The 25,839-nt window shown below is 43.3% G+C and overlaps 1 protein-coding gene across 2 annotated transcripts in view; it reads right to left on the bottom strand.

Annotated features, from left to right (window-relative positions):
* Positions 1-20,138, bottom strand: part of LOC121553223 (peroxisome proliferator-activated receptor gamma coactivator-related protein 1-like) — a 31,476-nt gene extending 11,338 nt beyond the window's left edge. Inside the window, exons 1-6 of one of the 2 annotated variants that reach the window (XM_041866245.2) lie at positions 19,993-20,138; positions 11,532-11,666; positions 11,237-11,410; positions 8,579-8,659; positions 6,091-8,335; positions 5,929-5,982 (exon numbers count right to left, since the gene is read on the bottom strand). In XM_041866245.2, coding sequence (XP_041722179.2) covers positions 5,929-5,982; positions 6,091-8,335; positions 8,579-8,659; positions 11,237-11,410; positions 11,532-11,666; positions 19,993-20,073 — 2,770 coding nt within the window. In that variant the 5' untranslated portion in view covers positions 20,074-20,138. The remainder of the gene's footprint in view (positions 1-5,928; positions 5,983-6,090; positions 8,336-8,578; positions 8,660-11,236; positions 11,411-11,531; positions 11,667-19,992) is intronic. The other variant, XM_045211497.1, reaches the window with a different exon arrangement.
* Between the last annotated feature and the right edge of the window lie 5,701 nt (positions 20,139-25,839).

Raw genomic sequence — 25,839 nt, forward strand, 5'->3', positions numbered from 1 at the left:
CACACTTCTCCAGCGTGGCAGTGGCCATCGAAGGCGAGCATTTGCCCGCAAACTGCAATCAGGTCAAGACCCTGATGACGACGAGCATGCAGATGAGCTTCCATGTGACGGTTTCTGACAGTTTGTGCAGATATTCTTCGGTTGTGCAAACCCAGTTTCATCAGCTGCCCGGGTGGCTAGTCTCAGACGATCCCACAGGTGAAGAAGCCGGATGTGGAGGTCCTGGGCTGGCGTGGTTACACGTGGTCTGCGGTTGTGAGGCCGGTTGGACGTACTGCCAAATTCTCTAAAACGATGTTGGAAGCAGCTTATGGTAGAGAAATGAACATTCAATTCTCTGGCAACAGCTCTGGTGGACATTCCTGCAGTCATCATGCCAACCGCATGTTCCCTCAACTTGAGACATCTGTTGCATTGTGACAACTGCACATTTTAGTGCCCTTTTATTGTCCCCATCACAAGATGCACCTGTGTAATGATCATGCTGTTTAATCAGCTTCTTGATATGCCACACCTGTCAGGTGGATGTATTATCTTGGCAAAGGAGAAATGCTCACTAACAGGGATGTAAACAAATGTTTCAGCTCATGAAACCAACACTTTACATGTTGCATTTGTGTTTTTGCTCATTGTAATCGTGTAATTATAGAACGCTTAAAAGCAGCATCGGTGTCACCAACATCTTGTTTCTTCTAACCATGCAGACTGCAGAGTGAACGGCACGTGAAGTCTCACCACCATGTTTATTATTCACGTGCAGAATATATGATAAATCATGTAATCAAACATGAACAATGAACTCTGAACTAGGGATGGGTGTTCGAAATAAATGTACTATTTGACTATTATGGGGGGAATGGATATCCAGAATACATGGAATTTATTTTTATACTTATGTTATTAACCTGAGCACACCGGGAGAGACTGTGCAGCTCTGCTGCTGCGGGGGAAGGGCCGGATGGTGTGTTAGATGCGAGTGGAGCTGACAGGAGGGAAAGATATGCATGCAGCCAAGCCAGCACGTCAAAGGCTAGCTAAACTGGCTAACTTGTCGCAGCCACAATGTTATTTATCATCCATTTGACAGTGCCCGTCTTCACTGTGTCAAATCGGAGTAGCCTAAAGAAGCTAGCTAATTCCACCCCCCCAACGTCGGACAACCCTTTCGGTTGGAGGACTAAATCACCTCGAGCTCAACATTTACATGGACTGGAAAATAACGGTACGTTTTGCGACTAAAGACCCCCTTCTAGCTAGCTGACCACCGATTTTCAGTGCAATTTAAGTTAGTTAAGTTAGGTTGAGAGTTTTCAAAAAAGTTATGTACACATTGTGGGACACATTATTTAATATCCAACTTTTTACCTCTGAAATATAGCTAACAGATTTTCTAATGTTGCTAGCTTAGTTGCTAAATGTTGATAACTGCTAAGACAGCAATTTTTTTATTTAACTAGGCAAGTCAGTTAAGAACAAATTCTTATTTACAATGACGGCCTACACCGGCCAAACCCAGATGACGCTTGGCCAATTGTGCGCCGCCCTATGGGACTCCCAGTCACGGCCGGTTGTGATACAGCCTGGAATCGAACCGGGGGTCTGTAGTGACGCCTCAAGCACTGAGATGCAGTGCCTTAGACCGCTGCGCCACTCGGGAGCCCAAAAGGGAAATAAATTGTAAGCGTTAGATAATACATATCACGAAAACAGCTGAATGTGGTCAAGCTTTACCGTATCAACATTGGAGTCCTCTGATGGGGACATTTTGCACAATCTGCTAAAATATATTTGGAACTTTGAACCATGAACTTTGACACCCATCACTGTTGGCTATGTTTCATCTTACAACAGCTACATAGAGGCAGTATTTAGTCAAATGTTACAATGTATGCATCAATATTAAACTAATTGGGACACTAATTTTCATTACAGATAAAACAAAAAACGTGGGTACACTTTCAGTTATTGTGAAAACGTTCACCTTTCAATGCCTTAGCTCTGAAATATAAATGTTTACACATTCAGATTGAGTTATCTTTCTAAAATGTGTATAGTATGCCAAGTTATTTAGCTACTTGTATTTACCACCACAGCATGGAGAAAGTCAAGAGGAAGCAGTGGAGTGAGGTGGACATGTTCCATGCCATGGAGGACTGCGGGGCAGATGGCTATCCACCAGGCTGCCAAGGTTATGCATCTTTTGTTTATAGGAGATGACCATGTGTAGGTGAATTTTATCTGCTAGTAACAGTTCTCTTTTCTACCAAGGTGCATGGTGTACCTCGGCAGACCCTGGTGAACAGGCTGAGCGGCCGGGTGACCCATGGTTGTTGCAGTGGACCACCCACATTGCTTGCACCAGAGGATGAACATTCTCTGGTGCAGTACTGCATCTACTGCAGCCAGCCATGGGTTCCCCCTTCACCAGACAGAGGCTGATTAAATACGCAGGTATTTGGTGTTCTATGTGTTTATGTATGTAGATTGCTGGACTGACTGTTCTCAGTGTGTGTGATGTGTATGGTGATCCCAAAACAAACATTTTCATCCTGGATGGACAGTTCTATTGTATTCTAGGTTTCGGCACCCAAACAATTTCACCACTGGGGAAGAGGTGGTGGGAAATGTTCAGGAGGCGGCACAAGAACCTGAGCATGAGGAAGCCGGACAACCTGGACGGGGGAGAGCTGAGTGTGCCACACGTCCGACGATGGACACCTTCACTTCTTATGAGACACCTTCTTCACTTATTATGAGAAGCACTTGGAGAGTGGGTTGAGGGAGAAACCCAGACAAATCTATAACGGCGATGAGTCTGGGTTTCGTAGCGATCAGAGTAGGCACAAAGTGCTGGCTCCCCAGGGCACAAAACACGTGTACCAGCAGGCTCCGGGGACTAAGGAGCACATCACAGTGCTGGCCTGCTTCAACACAGCTGGGGAGGACGTCCCCCAATTTATCATCTACCCAAAGTGTTTCCCCGGTGGCCACTACACACTGGGAGGTTGAAAAGGGTTCATGAAACATGCTCTGTCTAACACTACTTTTTCTCAAACTGCAGCACAGAAAAGGAAGAGAAAAGCTCCACCGGTCACGCCACCACTCTCAGGTACTTCATAATCTGTTTTTCGCTCTGTTTTATCAATTACTATTGTTGTTGAAGAACTTCTACATTTTGCAAAACCATGTTAAATCAATTGTATTTTTAATAAAAAGACACCACCTGCTGTGCTCAATATAGGGATGGAGGTCAAGATGTAATTGTTTGTGTTCATATGAAATTATTATTTGTACAAAAAAAGTCTAAAATATAATCTATATATCTATATTTATTCAACCCATCTTGTGTATTTCTTCCTTCACTTTCCAAGTGCATCTCTGCAACAAACTCCAGTGTTGTTTATGTCAATGCACATCACTGAAATTAAAGTTTTATTTGATGTAAATTATTCATACTCATTTATATTTGAGTATTCAACTGTTATCTACTTTCTCAAAACATAAGATTAATCTGTAAAACAAATTAGACATTTGGTTACAACACTGAATGTGTTGGTGAAGAACAATTTAAGAGTCACAGGAGGGCGCACCAGGCTATGCAATGAAATGCTGACAGGCAAGTCATTTTTTACCGGAAGGCTAGCCAACTATCTAGTAAACACTTCAGATACATGGTTGGGGTCTCTTTTTTGAACAAAATAGTAAAGGTGGCCAATAACTAAACGCTGTTGAATATGCCGATAATACGGGGTTCAACGCTAGCGTAACTATATTTTGCTGTGCTTTCTCCTTAACTCCATTCAGATTAAACACAGCCTACCTGTTGATTGCTCATTGTTGTACTCCTTATTTTGCTCAATTTGTGTTCTCTCATTTTAAATCCAACTTGCATTGCATTAGTGAGCTCTCACATCACTTGAAACAAGCGTGAAGGCTGGGGCGCACGTCATATAGGCTACTATATTCTAAAGTTTGTTTTATTAACCTCTTAAGGATCGGACCCTTTTTTTAAATGTTCGCCTAAAATGACATACCCAAATCTAACTGCCTGTAGCTCAGGACCTGAAGCAAGGACATGCATATTCTTGATACCATTTGACAGGAAACACTGAAGTTTGTGGAAATGTGAAATTGTATTTTTTTTTACCTTTATTTAACTAGGCAAGTCAGTTCATGTAGGAGAATAACACATTAGATCTGGTAAAAGATACTACAAAGAAAAAAAACGTGTTTTCTATTATTTTTGTTCCATCTTTTAAATGCAAGCGAAAGGCCACAATATAATATTGCAGTTTAGGCGCAGTTCAGATTCTGGCCACTAGATGACTAGCAGTGTGCAAAATTTCAGCTTCATCCAGCGAAGCGTTGCAATACTGGACTATTTTGTATCAAGTCTGCCCAAATTGGCCAATTTATACATTTTCAAGTACATAGCTATAGAGAACATACAAAAATGATATGGTAATACAAAATGTAAGGTTACACACTCCCAGGAATGTCATACATGATGGATCATTAGCTTATACACTAACTTCCACACATCTAGATGGCCTGGCGGGGTGGGTGTGGAGCCAGAGACAGCAGGGGTTCAAACTGTAGAAACCAGTTCCTACATTTGAATATAAAAAAAATGATTTTATCAAACAAAACTACGCTACATTTTATCTCTGGGACCCTTAGGATGACAAATCAGAGCAAGATTACTGAATGCAAGTACATTATTTACCTTCAGAGGTGAATGTATCAAACCAGTTGCCGTGATAAGTTGTTGTTGTGGTGCACTCTCAAACAATAGCATGGTATTTTTTCACTGTAATATTGGACAATGCAGTTAGATTAACAAGAATTTAAGCTTTCTGCCCATATAGGACATGTCTATGTCCTGGAAAGTTTGCCATTACTTACAGCCATACTAATCACATTAGCGCACTTTAGCTCAACCGTCCGGTATACGGGACAACGATCCCGTAGAGGTTAAATAAAAAAAATGTAATGGTATATCCTTATGTAACAACATCACATGGATATTTTCATTTAGTTTTTAAAAAGCCTATAATATTTCCCCCTCAAATGAATACTCACAAGTAATCGAATACTAACGTCCTTTCGGATATTCAAATAACCGTGCCCTTCCCTACTCTGAACTGCACTCAAGTGTATTGGACTGGCAAACTAGGCTACAACCCAGAAAGGCCTCCAGGAATGACACCTTGCTGAGAATGCTTCTTACATGTGAACGGTTGATGCCAAGACAACCAGCATCCTGACTGAACCAAAATAAAATCTACAATTGTTGTTTTTAAAATCAAAAAGAAATTAGTGTCTCTAGATAAGACATGAATAAAAAGCCAACACATGGCAAACGCTGCTACGCCAAGCTACTTACCTGAACCAAAACACACAAGACAATGAGCATGTTCCAGATTGACCTGCAAAGTCCAATGTTTGTGTCAGCCATTGACATCGTAAGGTGCCCGTTCTTAACACCAGGAGTCTTGGCACTCTAATTTCCTCCACCCACCCCATCAGTCAATCATGGCCAGAGATAGCCCTGCTCTGCAACCCTACTTCCCTCCACTTCTCCATTATACAATTCAGTGAAAGTGATCCTGGGGACAGATTTAGTCTAGTACTACTGAACTAGCTGACCCACAGCTGTTAGCCAACACTAAGGCCACTAGCATGCTAGAGGATTAAGGGCTACGTGGATTCTATTTTCAGCAGGAAACAGTCAACCATTTAAAGTGAAACTCCTGGCTGTTTTCTAACAGAATGTCTATTTTTCAAGAAAACGTGGGTAATGCGTCAGATGAAATAACTAAAACGCCAAAGAAACATGGACATTTGAAGAAGTTTGGCAGTACGTTTTGAAAACTGTATCCCCTACAGCCAGAGAGAACGCTAGCGTCAATACTCAGTATCACTCACCTTGTGTCTCTTCAAACTGCTCCAGCAGGCTGGTGAGGTCAGCCGCTTCAATACCTGTGAGCGATAACAGAACCACTCACTACTATACCAATACACCACAAAAACTATGTGGCAAGTCTAACACATTTAAGCAACCAGAGGATCAGTAGTACGTCCACTCACCGATTTCACTGGTGAAGGCCTCTATCAGCTCCTGAGTAGGGCTCTTGGCTTTGGGGGCCTCCTGGGCTGTAGTACACCTCACTGGAGGTTTGGAGGCCTGGGTGGTGGAGGGCTTGGCTGGGGTAGACCCAGGAGTGACTGTAGGCAGCTCAGGCATCTTAGGCTGGGGCAGAGTAACTACTCCCTTCTGGAGAGTTGCAGCCACCTTCAGAGGAGCAGCAGGGGTAGATTTCTGGACAAAAACAGCAGCAGCGTTGGTGGTGCGGTTTAACATTTTCTCTGGTAAATCAGCAGCGATGGGGGTGGGTTTTTGGGCTACAGTAGCAATTAGGGTGGGCCTGTGGGCATCTGTAGTGGTTTTAGAAGAGGCTCCACTGGAGCTCTCAGATTTGATAAGGACTACAGGCTTCAAGGAGGGTAGCTGGGACTGGAGCAGTGCAGGCTGGGGGGCCTGGGGTATATTACGCTTCACAGAAGGGTTCTGGGGCTGGGTAGAGGGGGTCTGGGGTGATGGGGGTACTACCGTCACAGTACTGGATACAGGCACAGCGGAGATGGGGGGCTGGGGTTGGCTAGCTTTAGCTGGCTGTGGCGTAGCCGCTTGCTGGGGAGGGGTGGTAGGGGATGCATTTGCACTAGTAGCCTTGCTAGGGGAAGATGATTTGGAGGCCAGCATGTAAGCAGGAGGCACCAGCAGGGCTTCAGGTGTAGGAGGTGCTCCTGGTCCCATGGGCTGCCAGGCTTCTTTCACCTCCTCCACCTCCTTATTTTTCCCTGGGGAGGGGTGGGGGCGACGGGGGTCTCTGGAAGAGGGGATGGGGAGGCAGGGGATGGGGGGCAGCTCTGTAGGGGCATCAGGGAGGCTGGGCCACTTGGTGCTCTGGTCCTCCGGTCTCTCTACAGGGGCCGGTTTCTTCTGCTGGCGCAGCAGCCGGTACTGCTGGAGGGACAGGGGCTTAGGCTTGGGCTCAATAGCCTGGGGGGCCTCAATGGGCTGGGGCATCACCTGGGGGGCCCCTAGAGAGGCACTGTTGGACTGCATTGTTGCCTGAGGGGCCACTGACACAGGTACTTCACTGGGGTTCAGAGACTGGGGTGCTGCAGGGTTGATTGTCATTGCCTGGGGGGCTGCCATCGTCTGGGGGGCTGTTGGGTTAGCTGCAGAAGCTAGGGGACCTTGAAGCATCTCGCAGCCTGTGGTTGGTTGGGGGACCTTCTCGGGGGTCATAGTCATTGGCAATAGGTCAGAGGCCATGACCTTTGACACATGGTCAGAGGCGGGGATGACCTTAACGCTGGGGCGTGTGGATAATTGTAGGGTTGTGACTTCCACATGGCTCTGCCGCTGTGTGTGTTGTGTTTCGGCAGTATGTGTCGCTCTCGTCTTGTGTTTTGGGGCTTCGGGGGCGGCCATAGATATGGCAGAAGAAAACGACTCTTTGTCCATTTTCTTCTTCTCTGGTTTGGTCGTCTCCTTCATGGGCTTCCGGGGCGAGGATTCCTGGGCTGCTCTCCTATTGGACGCGCTCCGCAGGACCCTCCCCTCTGCCTGGGCAGGTTCAGGAGTGACCTCAGCAGGTGAAATCTTCTCTTTGTTTTTCCGTTTATTTTTCCTTCGAGACAGACATCTTTCAACAGTCTCCTCCTTTGGTTTGCTGTTAACCTTCTCACCCCTTGCTTTTGACCTCAGGGTCGCGGCAGAAGAGCCAGCCACCTCTGCTGGGTCATCGTCAACTACGACATCATCATTCGCCAACTCAGACTCAGGCGTTTCCAACATATCTGCCTCCGAAATTTCATCTGGAACCCTCTGCTCTGCTTTGGACGAGTCTTCTACTCCTGGCAAGGAGAGGGAGAGATGAGAGTGAGGGATGCCCATGTCTGGGATGGCAAATATCGTTTCGCCATGCTCTCCCTGTTCCACCACCTCCAGCAGTATCCCTTCCTCCGCCAGCATCCGTTCTTCCCCTTCTTCATCCTCCACGCACACTGCCATGCAATAGGGGTGCATGTGTCTGACCAGCTCTCCTAGACTCACTGACATGCTCTCTCCATCCTCGCCCTCATCCTCCATGTGCTGCTCCAGAGCCAGAGGGAGAGGCAGGGACAGGTCACCCCAGTTCAGGAGCTCTTGCTCTGGGGACGAGGACTGTCTGTTTGGGCTCAGGGAGGGAGAAAAGGCCTCTCCGTCCTCTTCCTCCTCTCCATCACTCCTCTGGACAGACTTCTGTGTCCTGGGGAGACTCTGGATAAAGAGAGAGAGGAAACCTCTGGTTAACATCTGGCGCTTTCTCCGTTCAGCTTGGAGGTTTAAAATGTCAACTGGACCACCTGCATATGCAGGCTTTCTCACCAGCTAGACTATTTGGTGTCTCATGATTTCGCTGAAGATCTCTTATGTACATGTCAATATGAAAATACAGCATATGCTAGAGTGATACAGTTGAATGCATTTACAACAGGAAGGTCATGAAACCAGGTGTGCTACCTTTCCGGTGGAGAACTGTCGTGTGTGGCAGAGTGTCTCTCTCTCTGGAGGCGAGTGGGACAAGCACAGCAGTCTCCTCAGCTACAATATTAGAAGAAACAAACATTACAATCACACAAAGGACAATCATCAACAGTGAAACAGTTTAAGCATAAAAAGTTGTCATTGGTGACAAAATGTGTTCCATTTTCCTATTTGTTTAGACAGCCCTGCTTCCTAGAGCTATGTCCATCTCAGCCCTACGAAGTTTACCGTCACGTATGCAGTTATAACTAGGGGTGTAACGGTTCACCACGCATTGCGGTTTTTGGGTCACGGTTTGGTTTCGGTACAGCGGGAAAATGAAATGCCAACAGTTACTGTAGTTACGTTTTGTCTATTCAAAAGGCCTAGTGCAGTCAAATATGATTTTCATGTGTTTTATATGCATTTCCACACTAGGTTGGAATAATACTTAAATTGTGAAAATGACGACAATGGCCTTTTAGTGTATGAGCTGTTTAAAAAGACTGCCTGAAATGTCAGCCTGTTTTGGTGGGATGGAGTTTTGGCTTTCCATCTTGACATCACCATGCGGAAAATATGTTAATAGACCAATAAGCAAGAGTTGGACGTATATCCGCGGCTATAAACATACCCATCGCTCTTGTAACTTCAGCTACGAAAGGCTGCTTGAATGCAGTGGGGAGACTAAGTTGTGTTGTTATTTTGCATTTCAGTCTTGCGCCGGTGGTAGGAATACTGGGGTGATGACGGCGTAAATGTGTCAAGATGTTTGAGGTGTTGGCAGCGGCTTAGGTTATTCTCGTTCAGCAGTGGTGACATACTGTTAATATTCTATCCAAAACTCTGTCCATCAGCGTTGTAATCTACTGGGAAGCCAAAATGATTTAAACGATGGCGAATCCTCCTGGTTTATCGACCCCACCACTGCCCATTGTACAGAACTAGTGCCCGGCTGCACCTCCCAAAATGCCAGTTTGAAATGCGGATTACAGCGTGCGTATATGCTCTGATTGTTTTAACAGAATAGCCTGGAATGTTTTTTTCAGCTCAGATATGCGGACCCAACTGAGGTCCCTGTACCGAAAGGGTCGGTACGAATGTGTACGTTACACCCCTAGCTATAACAGTTAAGTACAGTTTTTTTTTTAAACAGTAATGATCCGTCTAAGGGCATTGCATAGTGAGATTAGTACTTGGCCAATGACGGTTTTAGCAGCAAGTGTCCCGCGTTGAACGGTATCCATAATTGGTTCTGATGGAAACATCTAGGGCTGCCCCATTTAGTCGACAGGCTGTTGATCGACCAAGATTTTTTTTTTTATGGCACGAGACGCCTGTCTGATTCACGCCTGTCTCAGTGGACTAACCCATTGCGGAGGCCGCAGGGATGGCACACCAGTGTCGTTTACCTTTCATTTCCATCATTTCTATCAATAAATTTTTGTTTGGTTATGGTAATTTCTGTTAATGCATTCAATACATTATTACAGTCTATTACCGTTCTCATTGTCAGAGTGGACACGTCGGTTGCAGACCGCACAACCTAGGCTACACTGAGGAACACGTTTTGGTTTCATTACATTTAGGAGTTGTCAATTTATTAATTGTCGTTTGTAGCGCTCCTGTCAATGTTGAGTAAGGACACGCACCTGATTATACATAGAAGTAGGCCTAGGCTACCTGGCCTCCGTGTAAACGTGTGCCTATTAAATTAAAGTTCCAAACTGTAATGCGTTTGCCAAAATATCATACCCTGCTCGTATTTTCCCTATAAACAATGGCTCGACTAACTTTTGATATTATCCCAATAAAGTTAAGAAATGTTTGTGAAGTTTGGTGTACCCATTAGTCTATTATACTGCAGGCCTATGCTATGAAGGCAGTGCGCACCAGTTGAACTTCAGGTGAGGAATTATGTTTTAGGCCTACCAGAGTTACTCCTATAGTCTAACAATATGAATTGTTAGATATACTGCACTGTTGGAGCTATAAACAAGCATTTCGATACACCCGCAATAAAAATCTGCTAAACATGTGTATGTGACAAATACAATTTGATTTATAAATTAGCCTCCTCCTGTATAGCAGATGCAGTAGCCATCTGACAAGGATAAAGACATGCATGTCAGCGTCGTAGCATGCCGCCGGCATCTCTGGGGCAAGGCCTAAGCTTCTCATTTTTTTATATTCATCTCATACAGTGGACGCCTAAGCCTATAGGCCTATGCATGCAACGCCCTGATGCATTTAGTGCTCAAATCGCCAACAGCTGAACCGTAAGGTGAGCCATTATGGTTTTAGGAAAGTAAAAACCAATTTAACAATAGGCTATATAGTTTTAGATACACATCGAACCACAATGTAATAGGTTATTTTTAAGGACACGTAAAGGTGGATCATTTGGCTAATATCGGTTTATTGACGCTGCTGGCTGCTTGGGTGGACGACCTAATGGGTTACGGATATGGAGGACAGGTACATTTCTCAAATGTCCGATAAATTAAAATCTTCCCGGTCACTTGTCCGGCGCCAAATTGTCTTAGCGTAAACCCTGGTGTGTTGGCCAGGAACAACTGGGAATCCATGGGGTGCATGTTCGGAGTCGGGCAGCATGTCAAACAGGGATAACTTCAGTTTGTATGTTGAACTCACCGGAGAGTGTTCCCGGCCTTTTTGGCCAGTCAGTAGGTCAGAGTCTGGCAGTGTGTCGAAGGGGGACAGGTTCTCGTCGTCCACGTTATCCAGGATCTCAGTCAGAGCTGTGAGCAGCGTCGCCTCGTTATCCTCATCAAGTCCAACTTTATTCTGAGAAGAAAAAAAGGTGTTCTTTGAGAAGAAAAAAAAAAAATCACAAATCAGCAAAGTCAAAAAAATTTTTTTACCATTATAAAGTTGTGCACTATATAGGAAACAGGAAGTGATTTGAACATTGCTCTCTGAGCCTTACCTCTTCTGTGGTTGTGTCCTCAAAGATGGACAGTATGGAGGGGTCCAGACAGCAGTGGAGGGCCTCCAGAGCCTCTGTCTCCAGCTCCAGACTGGCCATATTGTCACTAGACAGGCCCCCATGGAGGATCACCGCCTGATAGGAGCAGAGGGGGAATGGGTCAGTAAGCCTGAAGAACCACAATCCAAAATGTCAGAGCGATCCGAAAATCCACCCATAGCACCTACCCTTTGGGCAAGTCGCAACTCATATTTGAAGAACTGTTCAATCAATATATCCAGTAGTGATTGATAGCTTCATCATGCCCTTTGAAAGGCTGGGTGGTACTGGATTTATTTTTGGCCGTATTACTTTAACCCTGCGCCAGTCCTCTCAAACCAACACATGGAGATAGGGCCTACCACCCATGGCTCTACATTTTTAAAATTCACTGGTGCTCCCAACTTAAAACAGTTAGGGCCACAAAATTTAGGAGCCATACATTTTTTTTAAACTAATTGAGATATAGCCTATATTACAGATGTGCAGCTCTCCTTCCATGAAGGATTCAATACGCATCTAGACGCATGGGCTCCGATACGTTTTAGTTTGAAGCGGTTAATTTTGTTGCATGAACACAATCATTTTCCATTTTAAATTAATAGGAGCTTGGGCCTCTGAGCTGGATCTGTCTGCAGTGACTTCTAAGCTGCTAAAATAGTTGTTTATCGGCCAAAAGTCAGCAATTACCAATTACATGCAATAAGGTTCGATAGGCTACTGAACTTTAGGAGAGGACGCATCAATTCAGTCAACAGATAAGCGATATTTTCTGAATAAAAAGCAGTAAAAAGACAGAACCTGTGATTCAAAATCGGTTCTAACCGATGCATGATTAATTAGCATAAGTTTGGCCTCCCACAGACCGATGCACTCATTAGGGTTGGGCGTTTCCAGATTTTCATAGCTACCTTCTCACCCCGGGATTTACAGTATCACCAGTTTGGTACACAAGTGGGCGCCAAAAAACACCCATTGAGCATCTATTACCAGAATGCTAACAAAATTAGCACAAGTATTAGTGAATTTGCATGGAGGCTGCTAGCTAAATATGCTAACCAATAACCTTAATAATTTAGCCACTTAGCAAGTTAAACTAGGGGTCGCATTAACACAATTGTGGCGTTTTGTAAACACAGATCTAAAATGCTTATTGTAATTTCTGCTCGGAATCACTACATTTGTGCTTCAGTCAAACTTCTAAACCCGGATGAGAATTAATGAACTGGCATTTTATCAGCAGACAGCGCACCGACTGATGTGTAGCTTCTTTTATCTGTACTTCTCAGTATGCCAGCCTATTTCTCTTCCAGTAAAACGAAAGTTTAACTTTAAGCAAAACACACAATCACCCTTCAGAAAGTATTCAGACCCCTTGACTTTCCACATTGTTACGTTACAGCCGTATTATGAAATAGTTTCCCACACAATCTACACACAATACCCCATAATAAAGCAAAAACAGGTTTAAGTGTTTGCAAATTTATTATTTTTTTAACAGAAATACCTTAAGTACTCAAACCCTTCGCTATGAAACTCGAAATTGAGCTCCAGTGCATCCTGTTTCCATTGATCATCCTTGAGATATTTCTACAACTTCATTGGAGTCCACCTGTGGTAAATTCAATTGATTGGACATGTTTTGGAAAGGCACACCTGTCTATATTAAGGTCCTACGGTTGACAGGGCATGTCAGAGCAAAAACCAAGCCATGAGGTCGAAATAATTGTTTGTGGAGGTCCGAGACAGGATTGTGTCGAGGCACAGATCTGGGGAAGGATAACAAAATAATGTCTGCAGCATTGAAGGTCCCCAAGAACACAGTGGCCTCCATCATTCTTAAAATGGAAGAAGTTTCGAACCACCAAGACTCCCTAGAGCTGGCCGCCCGGCAAAACTGAGCAATCAGGGGAGAAGGGCCTTGGTCAGGGAGGTGACCAAGAACCCGATGGTCACTGACAGCTCCGGAGTTCCTCTGTGGAGATGGGAGAACCTTCCATAAGGACAACCATCTCTGCAGCACTCCACCAAATCAGGCCTTTATGGTAGAGTGGCCAGACGGAAGCCACTCCTCAGTAAAAGGCACATGACAGCCAGCTTGGAGTTTGCCAAAAGGCATCTAAAGGACTCAGACCCTGAGGAATAAGATTCTTTGGTCCGATGAAACCCAGATTGAACTATTTGGCCTGAATGCCAAGCGTCACATTTTACATTTAAGTCATTTAGCAGACGCTCTTATCCAGAGCGACTTACAGTTAGTGAATGCATACGTCCCCCCCATACTGGCCCCCCGTGGGGAACCCACATCCCTGCCGGCCAAACCCTCCCCTACCTTGGACGACGCTGGACCAATTGTGCGCCGCCAATGGGTCTCCCGGTCGCGGCCGGCTGCGACAGAGCCTGGACTTGAACCAGGATCTCTAGTGGCACAGCTAGCACTGCAATGCAGTGCCTTAGACCACTGCGCCACTCGGGAGTCACGTCTGGAGGAAACTTGGCACCAGCCCTACGGTGAAGCATGGTGGTGGCAGCATCATGCTGTGGGCATGTTTTTCAGCGGCAGGGACTGGGAGGCTAGTCAGGATCGAGGCAAAGATGAACGGAATAAAGTACTGAGAGATCCTTGATGGAAACCTGCTCCAGAGCGCTCAGGACCTCAGACTGGGGCGAAGGTTCACCTTCCAACAGGACAACGACCCTAAACACACATCCAAGACAACGCATGAGTGGTGTCGGGACAAGTCTCAATGTTCTTGAGTGGCCCAGCCAGAGCCCGGACACGAACCTGATCGAACAGCTCTGGAGAGACCTGAAAATAGCTGCGCAGCGGCGCACCCCATCCAACCTGACAGAGCTTGAGAGGATCTACAGAGAAGAATGGGAGAAACTCCCAAAATACAGGTGTGCCAAGCTTGTAGCTTCATACCCAAGAAGACGCGAGGCTGTAATTGCTGCCAAAGGTGCTTCAAAGTACTGAGTAAAGGGTCTGAATACTTATCACATTTACATAGATTTATTATAAATTTGCAAAAATTTCTAAAAACCTGTTTTTGCTTTGTCATTAGGGGGTATTGTGAATAGATTGATGAGGGGGAAAACAATTTAATCAACTTTAGAATAAGGCTAACGTAACAAAATGTTGAAGGTTGAGGGGTCTGAATACTTTCCGAATTCATTGTACATACAAAAGTATGTGGACATCCCTTCAAATTAGTGGATTCGGCTATTGGCAGTAGAATGGCCTTATTGCAGTGCTCAGTGACTTTCAACGTGGCATAGGATCAAACGGCAAAATAAATAATGACTCACAACCTGTGCCAACTTTTTTTCTTCCTGCACACATTTGAATTTCACAAACCATGTCGCTGGGCCGTTTTAAACTAATCCCGGGCTGCTTATTGTTTTGATAACAAACATTGTTCAGTCATGTTACCTAGCTAGCTAACAACCTGGTAACTTGACAGTAGGTCTAGGCAAAATTGATTGGCACAGGAAGAAAGGAAAAGGTTCTGCTACTCATGAGATGTGCTTCAAAAAAGGTAGGATTCATATAGGCCTAATGTAAGTCTAAACTATCAAAAACTATTGCTTTCTGGTGCTTATTACGTTCTGTTTGGTGCCTAATGTTTTAAAAGTTGGGAGCAGTGTGTATACGTTTGTGGGACAGAGAGAGTAGTGTGAGTTTATAAAGGGAGACCGTGTGTGAGGGAGGGAGTGTGTGGTAAAGGAAAAAACACATGCTGACAAGCAAAACATTGGGATTATATCAACAATGGACTAATGAAACAAAAAGCAAAAGACCGTTTTTTGGTGGAGTTTTCCTTTAACTGAAGAGTAAAGGTTTCATGCAGTGTTTTCCCCTTATCGCCACAATGACATGCAGGTCATTATGCATATATTCCTTTCTCCCATTCCTCCAACCAAATCACAGGTAGGCCTTCACAAATCTGCCATTCTATGCAGTATTCTATTATACAGTGAAGTTAAATTCAATGTGTTGTATTGAGTAGAAGTGTGAATCAGGTTATTTTGTATAGCACATGCACATAACATTTAGAAAAAGGGAAGTGTCAGGGGACATGGCCAACAGGACACTAGGCCACTGACATTTCCCCCTGTGGTATCGCGATATCACGCCAGATCGTGATACTTGGCATTGTGTAGGCAATGTTCCCGTTAAGCTGCCGCACCCGCCACTGGTGTGCAGAGCGCACAAGAAATAGCAGTAGCCACCTGCAATGCACAGAAGAAATATCAGTCCACTGGAGAGAAGCACGAGATTGAACTTCACTCAACTTTCTTTCTAGAGTTTTCCCTGTTAGTTAACACTATCAATGTTTCCCTTGACTGTGGCAATTGTGATCAAATCAACACAATGTTAGTCACTTTCACTGCAATATACCGAAACAAAAACTATGCAAGAGATTGTTGTAGGCAGAATGCATCCGAGTAGGATTCTATTGCACGACTCAACCCGTACTCTACATAGACCTGTGCGCCATAACCAATCAGTGCTGCAGTGCCTATATGCAAATAGACCATTGCCATATATTGATCTGTGCTATTTACTTTGAACTGGAATGTGTTTACAACTGTGGTTGTGAGCAGATGCACTTATGTTGAGATCAAAGCAAGAGCTACATGTGCCCATTTTATTCATATCCTTTGCTAGTTAGTGAGTTATTAGCCCAGTTTTAGATAATTTGTAGTCAGCAATAGGGGAGTGACTGCTTCCTACAAGAGCACAAACATGTGCATTTCTAAACATCTGAAAAGTGAGTCAGAGCTTTGTCTTAAAGATGCAGTGTTGTATTTTGTGACAGGCTTAAATAAGTTAAGTAACCGATAGGCAGAGGGTAGCATAATTTGTTGAGTCTCTGTGGTAATGGTATGGGAATAATGAATTTTATTTTGTAAAGTAGTTTCTTCCATCAAACAACATTCAGTCACCGCCTTGTCTGAATGACAAGCGGATAAGACGGGTTAATGTCAAGCCATGCATGTTTTTTTCCCGAAAGTCTCATGGAATGTAGGCCTACATTGAACATCACATTGGCTGCTACTGTAGGCTGAATGATAGAACTGCTATATCCATGTTAAAATGTTATGGGATGCATTTTCTCCATTGTTTTTGATAGGTCACTCTGGTAGGCCTACATTATGATCAAATAACCACAGTAGCCTACTTGGCCACTGTTACAACTAACTTAAAGTGGGTAAAGGCTCAGGTGTTCACAGTAATGGCGCCAGAGGGGATGGCTGCAGTTATGGACTCTTAACCAACTGTGCGTTTTTTTCCCCCACATTGTTTGTCACTTATTTTGTACATAATGTTGCTGCTACCGTCTCATGACCGAAAAGAGCGTCTGGACATCAGAACAGCGATTACTCATCTTGAACGGACAAATCATTTTTCTTTAATGAGTCAATAATTTTTCTTTAATGAGTCAGACGAGAGGGATTTGCTCCAGACACCCGACAGGGCCCTCATACCCGTCATTCGAAGTAGAAAGGAGATATCGCGGAAGGAGATCGGGGTGCCTGGTAAGGAGCCGGCGAGGAGTGGCTAATCTGCCTTTGCCATCGATACTACTGGCCAACTTAAATAGCTTGATAATAAAGTGGACGAACTACAAGCACGAATATCCTACCAAGGGGACATTAAAAGAAGCAATATCTTATGTTTCACAGAGTCATGGCTGAACGATGACATGAATAACATACAGCTGGCGGGTTATACACTGTATCGGCAGGATAGAACACTCTAGACCACCTTTACTCCACACACGCATACAAAGCTCTCCCTCGCTACCCATTTGGCAAATCGGACCATAATTATATTCTCCTGATTCCCGCTTACAAGCAAAAATTCAAGCAGGAATTATTTAGCTATTTGATTTAGAATTTTAAGACAGACCCCTTTAGGTATAAAAATATGTATATAAAAAATTATGAAACATTGAATTTGGCATTACCGCCATTAACCAATAGAAAAGCATTTAATAACTGATTCACTACATGGAACAAGTTAACCCTTATTTTAGGCACTAATCTCCGTATATACTATTTTTTTTACTGGCACCAGGGACCTTCGGACGAGTCTTGTGAGAGTCCTAGAGAAAATTGGAGCACACCATTGTGTTCGTGATAGCCTAATCTTTCAACATAGAGGTCATAATGTACTACTAATACATCTAATGGGGAATTGATAGACACTAACAATCAAAGGGCAAACAATTCACACAATTAAGCTATGAAACAATGAATGCGCACGAAGTGGCAGGAGAGAGAACATTCTAGAGAGATGTGCCTTCTGCATCTTAGCCACACTTCTTGGACCGTGTGCCATCCCTGCGGCCTCCACAACAGATTAGTCCACTGAGACAGGGCGAATCAGACAGGTGTATGACATAGGAAAAATATTTGCAACTGCTCAAAAAAAGGAGGAAAAAATAACTTGGTTGACCAACAGTCTATGGACCAAACAGTCGACTAAATGGGGTCAGCCCTAGTATCATGACACTAATACATATTGGTGAATCGAATCCTATAAATACATTTGTTTATTATAAAATGATCATCTGTCTGATTTTAACAGAGGCTGCAGCAGCACAGCCCCAATGAAGAGAAAGTTAATAATGTTTATAACATTGGTCCAGACCATCATAGCACTGTAGAAATAACGGTAACCTAGTATCTAGGCCCTCAGGCCAAGCACAGAAGCTGTCCCAATGAAAACAAAACACACGTTTCTCATAGTGCACAGTATGATGTTAATGTTGGGAGTGCAGTGTGAAGTCTCTTCAGCAGCAAACAAGATCGATTATCGTGATTAAAAAGTGTTCTTATGGAAGGACCTAAACAGTTGTGTTCACTACTGTCCACTTATACAAGACCCACAATCATGTAATGGATGCCTGGAACAGGCCTGGGCACTTGCCATTCCATGTGGGCAGAAAAAATTATAATGCATGTACAACTTATATAAAATCATTAGACAGCACATAACTCATTCCTAATCTATATAGTTTGAGTATTTAGGATTTAGGGAGAGAAAAAGAAAGTCACCAAACTACCATCATCTCTGTAACCCACGTGTCGTTCAGTCCATGCACAATTAAACCGGACCCTGCGCAGTAGGACATGTTGCTACCACGCACCTCGCCCAAAGGGATCTCCTTCCTAATTACCACGTGTTGCACTACAACAAACGCGGCTCCGCTGTAGGAAAGGCTGTAGCTACCCTTGTGGAATCCAGACAGGCAGTCTTGTATACACATCTGTGCTAATATTACCTCAAATACAATTTCGTTCTCTGAAATATACACAAAGACTGGTATGCGGTCTATTGGTTGACCGAGGAAATGTAGCTACTGCTGTCGGTTTGAATCAGTTAACATGGGATTAATTCACCACCACCACGTGTTGCTCATATTAATGAGCATGTATTGGAAATAATCGTACAATCTCATCATATACAAACTCGGGTAAAAAGAGAAGTGTTGCCAATCGCCCAAAGTTGTCCCATTACACTGTCTGAAACAACGCTGCACGTATAGCCAGGTGTTCACTCATTGATCTTTTTACAAGCTACCTGCAGCTATTTAACTGTGAAATAACGTTACCGGTAGTGTCAATTTTATACATTACATTCTTACTAGCTATATACTTGCAATCACGATTATGCAGTTTCATTGAAAGGTTTACGTCATGCATTTACAACCACGTGGGAATGAATCATCTTGAGACCGAATTTAAATAGGCCCAAAATAACATCCCTTTACATGACGCATATAGGTGGGTTTGAAACGTTTATTAAATCAACACAATTGGTTATATGATGTTATAATTGCCAGACATCAACTTGTCACGATTTTATACGAATATCCAGCTAGCTGTCAATGGCCTCATCTTGGCCAAACAAACTGGACAACTCCCCATTAGTCATCCATGAGGTTTTACGTTTGCAAAATTCGCACATTCAAGAATGGCCATAGGATTACTACACCATATAATCATTCACTTTGGTTTGACCGAAGTAGTTTACAATGAAATCCAAAAGACTAACAATTCAACACATTTAAAGCAAATATTAACACACGTTGTCTACAGCTAACCACACATCCGGGCTAACAATGCGTTACTTAACTAGCCGGCTACTTCAGATGGTGTGTACACTAGCTAGTGCAGCAGTTAACAAAATACCCATGAAAACAGTCTACGTATCAATACATTTTAGTTATAATCGTAGCCAACCAGTTGCTAATAATCATGCCATGATTCTTCTGTGCAGCAGTGATTGTATCCACGTGTCACTTTTTCAGCGCATCATTCCCAGCACACGAGACATACACATACAGCAAAAATACATGCATGATACCAAACATAAAACACATAACAGTATCAAATCAATGTAATTTACCTCGTCTAGTGTATTTGTAGAAAAAAATTCCATGTTGCAGGCAGTTAACAGCTCCTCGCCTGCTCCCCACCGCGCCGCCATCTTAGCAACAACTCTCACTCTGTGCGGGAAAAATGTTTTTATGTGAATCGTGCACTGATGGAACAAGACGGGCGGAGGACACGTGGTATTTGGATTCCCGGCTAAATTATGTATAGGGTCAGAGTTTAACTCCGCCCTCACCGAAGTCTGGACCAAAGACCATGGCATAATCACAAAGTTTCTAAACCCAGAGACACAACATCGCGAGACTTCCGGGAACGCTTGCGTGACAGACCAGGCCGGGGTTAGGGATATGATAAGTCATTGAGAGAAGTGAAACATTCTTCCTTAGTTGTTCATATTCTCGAAATCTAAAGGCTAGATTCGAGCAAATATCGTAAGTATTTGAACATGTTATTACTCCAACCTTGTGAAAGTGACAAACTGACACATTCGTCAAAAACGACTTTATATCAAAGGAGTGCCTTTATTTCGGACGGCCTGCACATGCGCGAGACCACTCCAAAATCGCATTGACATCGCCTACAAGCGTGATCGGGGATTTCTGTTGGAGAAGCAGTTTCTTCCTACTGTACTGTCTTTGATTATACCTCAAGTGGTCTGGCCCAACTGAACTGGCGGCCCACAGATCAATTTCCAAAAACACCCCTGCCAATTTATTTAATTTAATTTTTATTTTTTTGGAACTCAGTCAGGGTCTCAACTTACTGTTGAGAGTTATAATAGTAGAATACACAATGTGCCCCATGGCAAAATGTGTAGAATTGCAGGAAATACACTCAAACGTACATTTTTCTCTCTGTCCTCAATACTGTGGTCAGTCAAATGTTTTGCCCACGAGGTGTGGGGCCCCCCCAACCAAATCTCGCTTAGGGCCCCCAAAACGCTAGGCTACTGGTATAATGCAGTTAGTTAAGAGAGTTAAGTATACCACAAATAGATTACAAAAATCAGTGTGGTTATGAAAACACAGACCCGCGAGCCACTGCGGCCTCTCATTATTAGTTCATATTTTTTGTGGCCCCCCATCAAAGTTGCACATCCCTGGTCTGGACAGTCAAATTGGTAGTGCTCAAACGTTCTAAAGGCATCCGCATACATAGGTTCGCTTTTCGTCATTTAGCAGACACCCTTATCACCTGGTTGGCGTAGGGATTCAAACCAGTGACTTTTCAGTTGCTGGCCCAATGTTCTTAACCGCTAGGCTACCTGCCGCCTCTTGTGCCTACAGGAAGTGAATGTTTGTGCTCGCATATCATTTTTTTTTTTTTTTTTGGGGGGGGGGGTCTTTTTTGTTGTTGTAATGTTTATTTTTATTAAACAATAACACAAAATACAACACAGAAATATATGGACAAGAGTACATCAACTTAACGCAGACGGGGTATCACATGTCAAAAGAACATTTACAATTGTCCAAAAGTTTTATGGTACATACTGCTTTTTAGTTTTTACATTTACTCTTCAGTTCTTTCTTAAACAATTACAATTTAAAAAGGGGTTTGTTTTCTGCACACTTCATCTTATGAATAAAGAATCTTCCAAGAAAAATAATCAAATTAACAATGAAAATGAAATCGGGGTCCATATCAGTTAGGTAAAAAAATACATAATATCAGTCTTCCAATTTTTTATTGAACCTTTATTTAACTAGGCAAGTCAGTTAAGAACAAATTCTTATTTACAATGACAGCCTACACCGGCCAAACCCGGACGACGCTGGGCCAATTGTGCGCCGCCCTATGGGACTCCCAATCACGGCTGGTTGTGATACAGCCTGGAATCGAACCAGGGGGTCTGTAGTGACACCTCAAGCACTGAGATGCAGTGCCTTAGACCGCTGCGCCAATAAACATTGACAGTAGTTTCCCTTAAAATAAAGTATTCTAACTCAATCCAAAATCTTCTGACATGAGAGCAGTCCCAAAATAAATTGTCAAGAGTTTCTGGGTCACAACCACAAAACACACATTTGTCATTTATAGCAATTTTGAGTGTGTACAATAAAGGTATTTACAGAGTACACTCTGTGAATGAGTTTATATGATACTTCTTTCATCTTTTAGATATGCAATATTTGCTAGACAACAACAATACTTTTTTCCAGTTCACTTGTCCCAGGGCTGCATTCCAGTATACAGTATTCTAGCAGAAGGCATATTAACACTTTGACAGAGTTTTCTTATATAAAAAGTTAAATCTGAATGTATTCAGACCCCTTGACTTTTTCCACATTTTGTTACGTTACAGCCTAATTCTAAAATGGATTAAATCGTTTCCCCCACCCCCTCATCAATCTACACACAATACCCATAATGACAAAGCAAAAACAGGATTTTGGAAATGTTAGAAAAAATGTATTACAAATAAAAAACATAAGTATTCAGACCCTTTACTCAGTACTTTGTTGAAGCACCTTTGGCAATGATTACAGCCTTGAGTCTTCATGGGTATGACGCCACAAGCTTGGCACACCTGCATTTGGGGAGTTTCTCCCATGCTTCTCGGCAGATCCTCTCAAGCTCTGTCAGGTTGGATGGGGAGTGTCGCTGCACAGCTATTTTCCAGTCTCTCCAGAGATGTTCGATCGGGTTCAAGTCCGGCCTCTGGCTGGGCCACTCAAGGACATTCAGAGACTTGTCCCGAAGCCACTCCTGTGTTGTCTTGGCTGTGTGCTTAGGGTTGTTGTCCTGTTGGAAGGTGAACCTTCGCCCCAGTATGAGGTCCTGAGCGCTCTGGAGCATCTTTCCCTCGATCCTGACTAGTCTACCAGTCCCTGCCTCTGAAAAACATCCCCACATCATGATGCTTCCACAACCATGCTTCACCGTAGGGATGGTGCCAGGTTTCCTCCAGACGTGATGCTTGGCAATTTAATTTAATCAATTTTAGAATAAAGCTGTAATGTAACAAAATGTGGAAAAAGTCAAGGGGTCTGAGTACTTTCCGAATGCACTGTATACAGTACCAGTCAAAAGTTTGGACACACCTACTTATTCAAGGGTTTTTCTTTATTTTTACTATTTTCTACATTGTAGAATAATAGTGAAGACATCAAAACTATGAAATAACACAAATGGAATCATGTAGTAACCAAAAAAGTATTAAACAAATCAAAATATATTTTATATTTGAGATTCTTCAAAGTAGCCACCCTTTGCCTTGATGACAGCTTTGCACACTCTTGGCATTCTCTCCAGCTTCATGAGGTAGTCACCTGGAATGCATTTCAATTAACAGGTGTGCCTTGTTAAAAGTTAATTTGTGGAATTTATTTCCTTCTTAATGCGTTTCAGCTAATCAGTTGTGTTGTGACAAGGTAGGGGTGGTATACAGAATATAGCCCTATTTGGTAAAAGACCAAGTCCATATTATGGCAAGAACTTCTCAAATAAGCAAAGAGAAACGACAGTCCATCATTACTTTAAGAAATTAAGGTCAGTCAATCCGTAAAATTTCAAGAAGTTTGAACGTTTCTTCAAGTGCAGTTGCAAAAACCATCAAGCGCTATGATGAAGCTGGCTCTCATGAGGACCACCACAGGAAAGGAAGACCCAGAGTTACCTCTGCTGCAGAGGATAAGTTCATTAGAGTTAAATGCACCACAGATTGCAGCCCAAATAAGTGCTTCACAGAGTTCAAGTAACAGACACATCTCAACATCAACTGTTCAGAGGAGACTGCATGAATCAGGCCTTCATGGTCTAATTGCTGCAAAGAAACCACTACTAAAGGACACCAATAATAAGAAGAGACTTGCTTGAAACTTGACAAGAAACACAAGCAATGGACATTAGACAGGTGGAAATCTGTCCTTTGGTCTGAAATTTGAGATTTTTGGTTCCAACCGCTGTGTCTTTGTGAGACACAGAGTAGGTGAACGGATGATCTCCGCATGTGTGGTTCCCACCGTGATGCATGGAGGAGGAGGTGTGATGGTGTGGGGGTGCTTTGCTGGTGACACTGTCAGTGATTTATTTAGAATTCAAGGCACACTTAACCAGCATGGCTACCACAGCATTCTGCAGCGACACGCTGTCACATCTGGTTTGCGCTTAGTGGGACTACCATTTGTTTTTCAACAGGACAATGACCCAAAACACACCTCCAGGCTGTGTAAGGCCTATTTGGCCAAGGAGAGTGATGGAGTGCTGCATCAGATGACCTGGCCTCCACAATCACCCGACCTCAACCCAATTGAGATGGTTTGGGAAGAGTTGGACCGCAGAGCGAAGGAAAAGCAGTCAACAAGTGCACAGCATATGTGGGAACTCCTTCAAGATAGTTGGAAAAGCATTACTTATGAAGCTGGTTGAGAGAATGCCAAGAGTGTGCAAAGCTGTCATCAAGGCAAAGGGTGGCTACTTTGAAGAATCTTAAATATAAAATATATTTTGATTTGTTTAACACTTTTTTGGTTACTACATGATTCAATATGTGTTATTTCATTGTTTTGATGTCTTCACTATTATTCTACAATGTATAAAATAGTAAAAAAATAAAGAAAAACCATTGAAAGAGTAGGTGTGTCCAAACTTTTGACTGGTACTGTATATACAGTTGAAGTCGGAAGTTTACATACACCTTAGCCAAATGCATTTAAACTCAGTTTTTCACAATCCCTGACATTTAATCCTCGTAAAAATTCCCTGTCTTAGGTCAGTTAGGATCACCACTTTATTGTAAGAATGTGAAATGTCAGATTAATGGTAGAGAGAATGATTTATTTCAGCTTTTATTTCTTTCATCACATTCCCAGTGGGTCAGAAGTTTACATACACTCAATTAGTATTTGGTAGCATTGCTTTTAAATTGTTTAACTTGGGTCAAACATTTTGAGTAGCCTTCCACAAGCTTCCCACAATAAATTGGGTGAATTTTGGCCCATTCCTCCTGACAGAGCTGGTGTAACTGAGTCAGGTTTGTAGACCTCCTTGCTCGCACACGCTTTTTCAGTTCTGCCCAGAAATGGTCTATAGGATTGAGGTCAGGGCTTTGTGATGGCCACTCCAATACCTTGACTTTGTTGTCCTTAAGCCATTTTGCCACAACTTTGGAAGTGTGCTTGGGGTCATTGTCCATTTGGAAGACCCATTTGCGACCAAGCTTTAACTTCCTGACTGATGTCATGATATGTTGCTTCAATACATCGGCATAATTTTCCTTCCTCATGATGCCATCTATTTTGAGAAGTGCATCAGTCCCTCCTGCAGCAAAGCACCCCCACAGCATGATGCTGCCACCTCCATGCTTCACGGTTGGGATGGTGTTCTTCGGCTTGCAAGCCTCCCCCTTTTCCCCCCAAACATAACGATGGTCATTATGGCCAAAAAGTTATATTTTTGTTTCATCAGACCAGAGGACATTTCTCCAAAAAGTACAATCTTTGTCCCCATGTGCAGTTGCAAACCGTAGTCTGGCTTTTTTATGGCGGTTTCCTTGCTTCTTCCTTGCTGAGCGGCCTTTCAGGTTATATCAATATAGGACTCGTTTTACTGTGGATATAGATACTTTTGTACCTGTTTCCTCCAGCATCTTCACAAGGTCCTTTGCTGTTGTTCTGGGATTGATTTGCACTTTTCGCACCAAAGTACGTTCATCTCTAGGAGACAGAACACGTCTCCTTCCTGAGCGGTATGACGGCTGCGTGGTCCCATGGCGTTTATACTTGCGTACTATTGTTTGTACAGATGAACGTGGTACCTTCAGGCGTTTGGAAATTGCTCCCAAGGATGAACCAGACTTGTGGAGGTCTACAATTTTTTTTCTGAGGTCTTGGCTGATTTCTTCTGATTTTCCCATGAT

This window comes from Coregonus clupeaformis, chromosome 37, assembly GCF_020615455.1.
Source record: "Coregonus clupeaformis isolate EN_2021a chromosome 37, ASM2061545v1, whole genome shotgun sequence".
Classification (NCBI taxonomy): domain Eukaryota; kingdom Metazoa; phylum Chordata; class Actinopteri; order Salmoniformes; family Salmonidae; genus Coregonus; species Coregonus clupeaformis.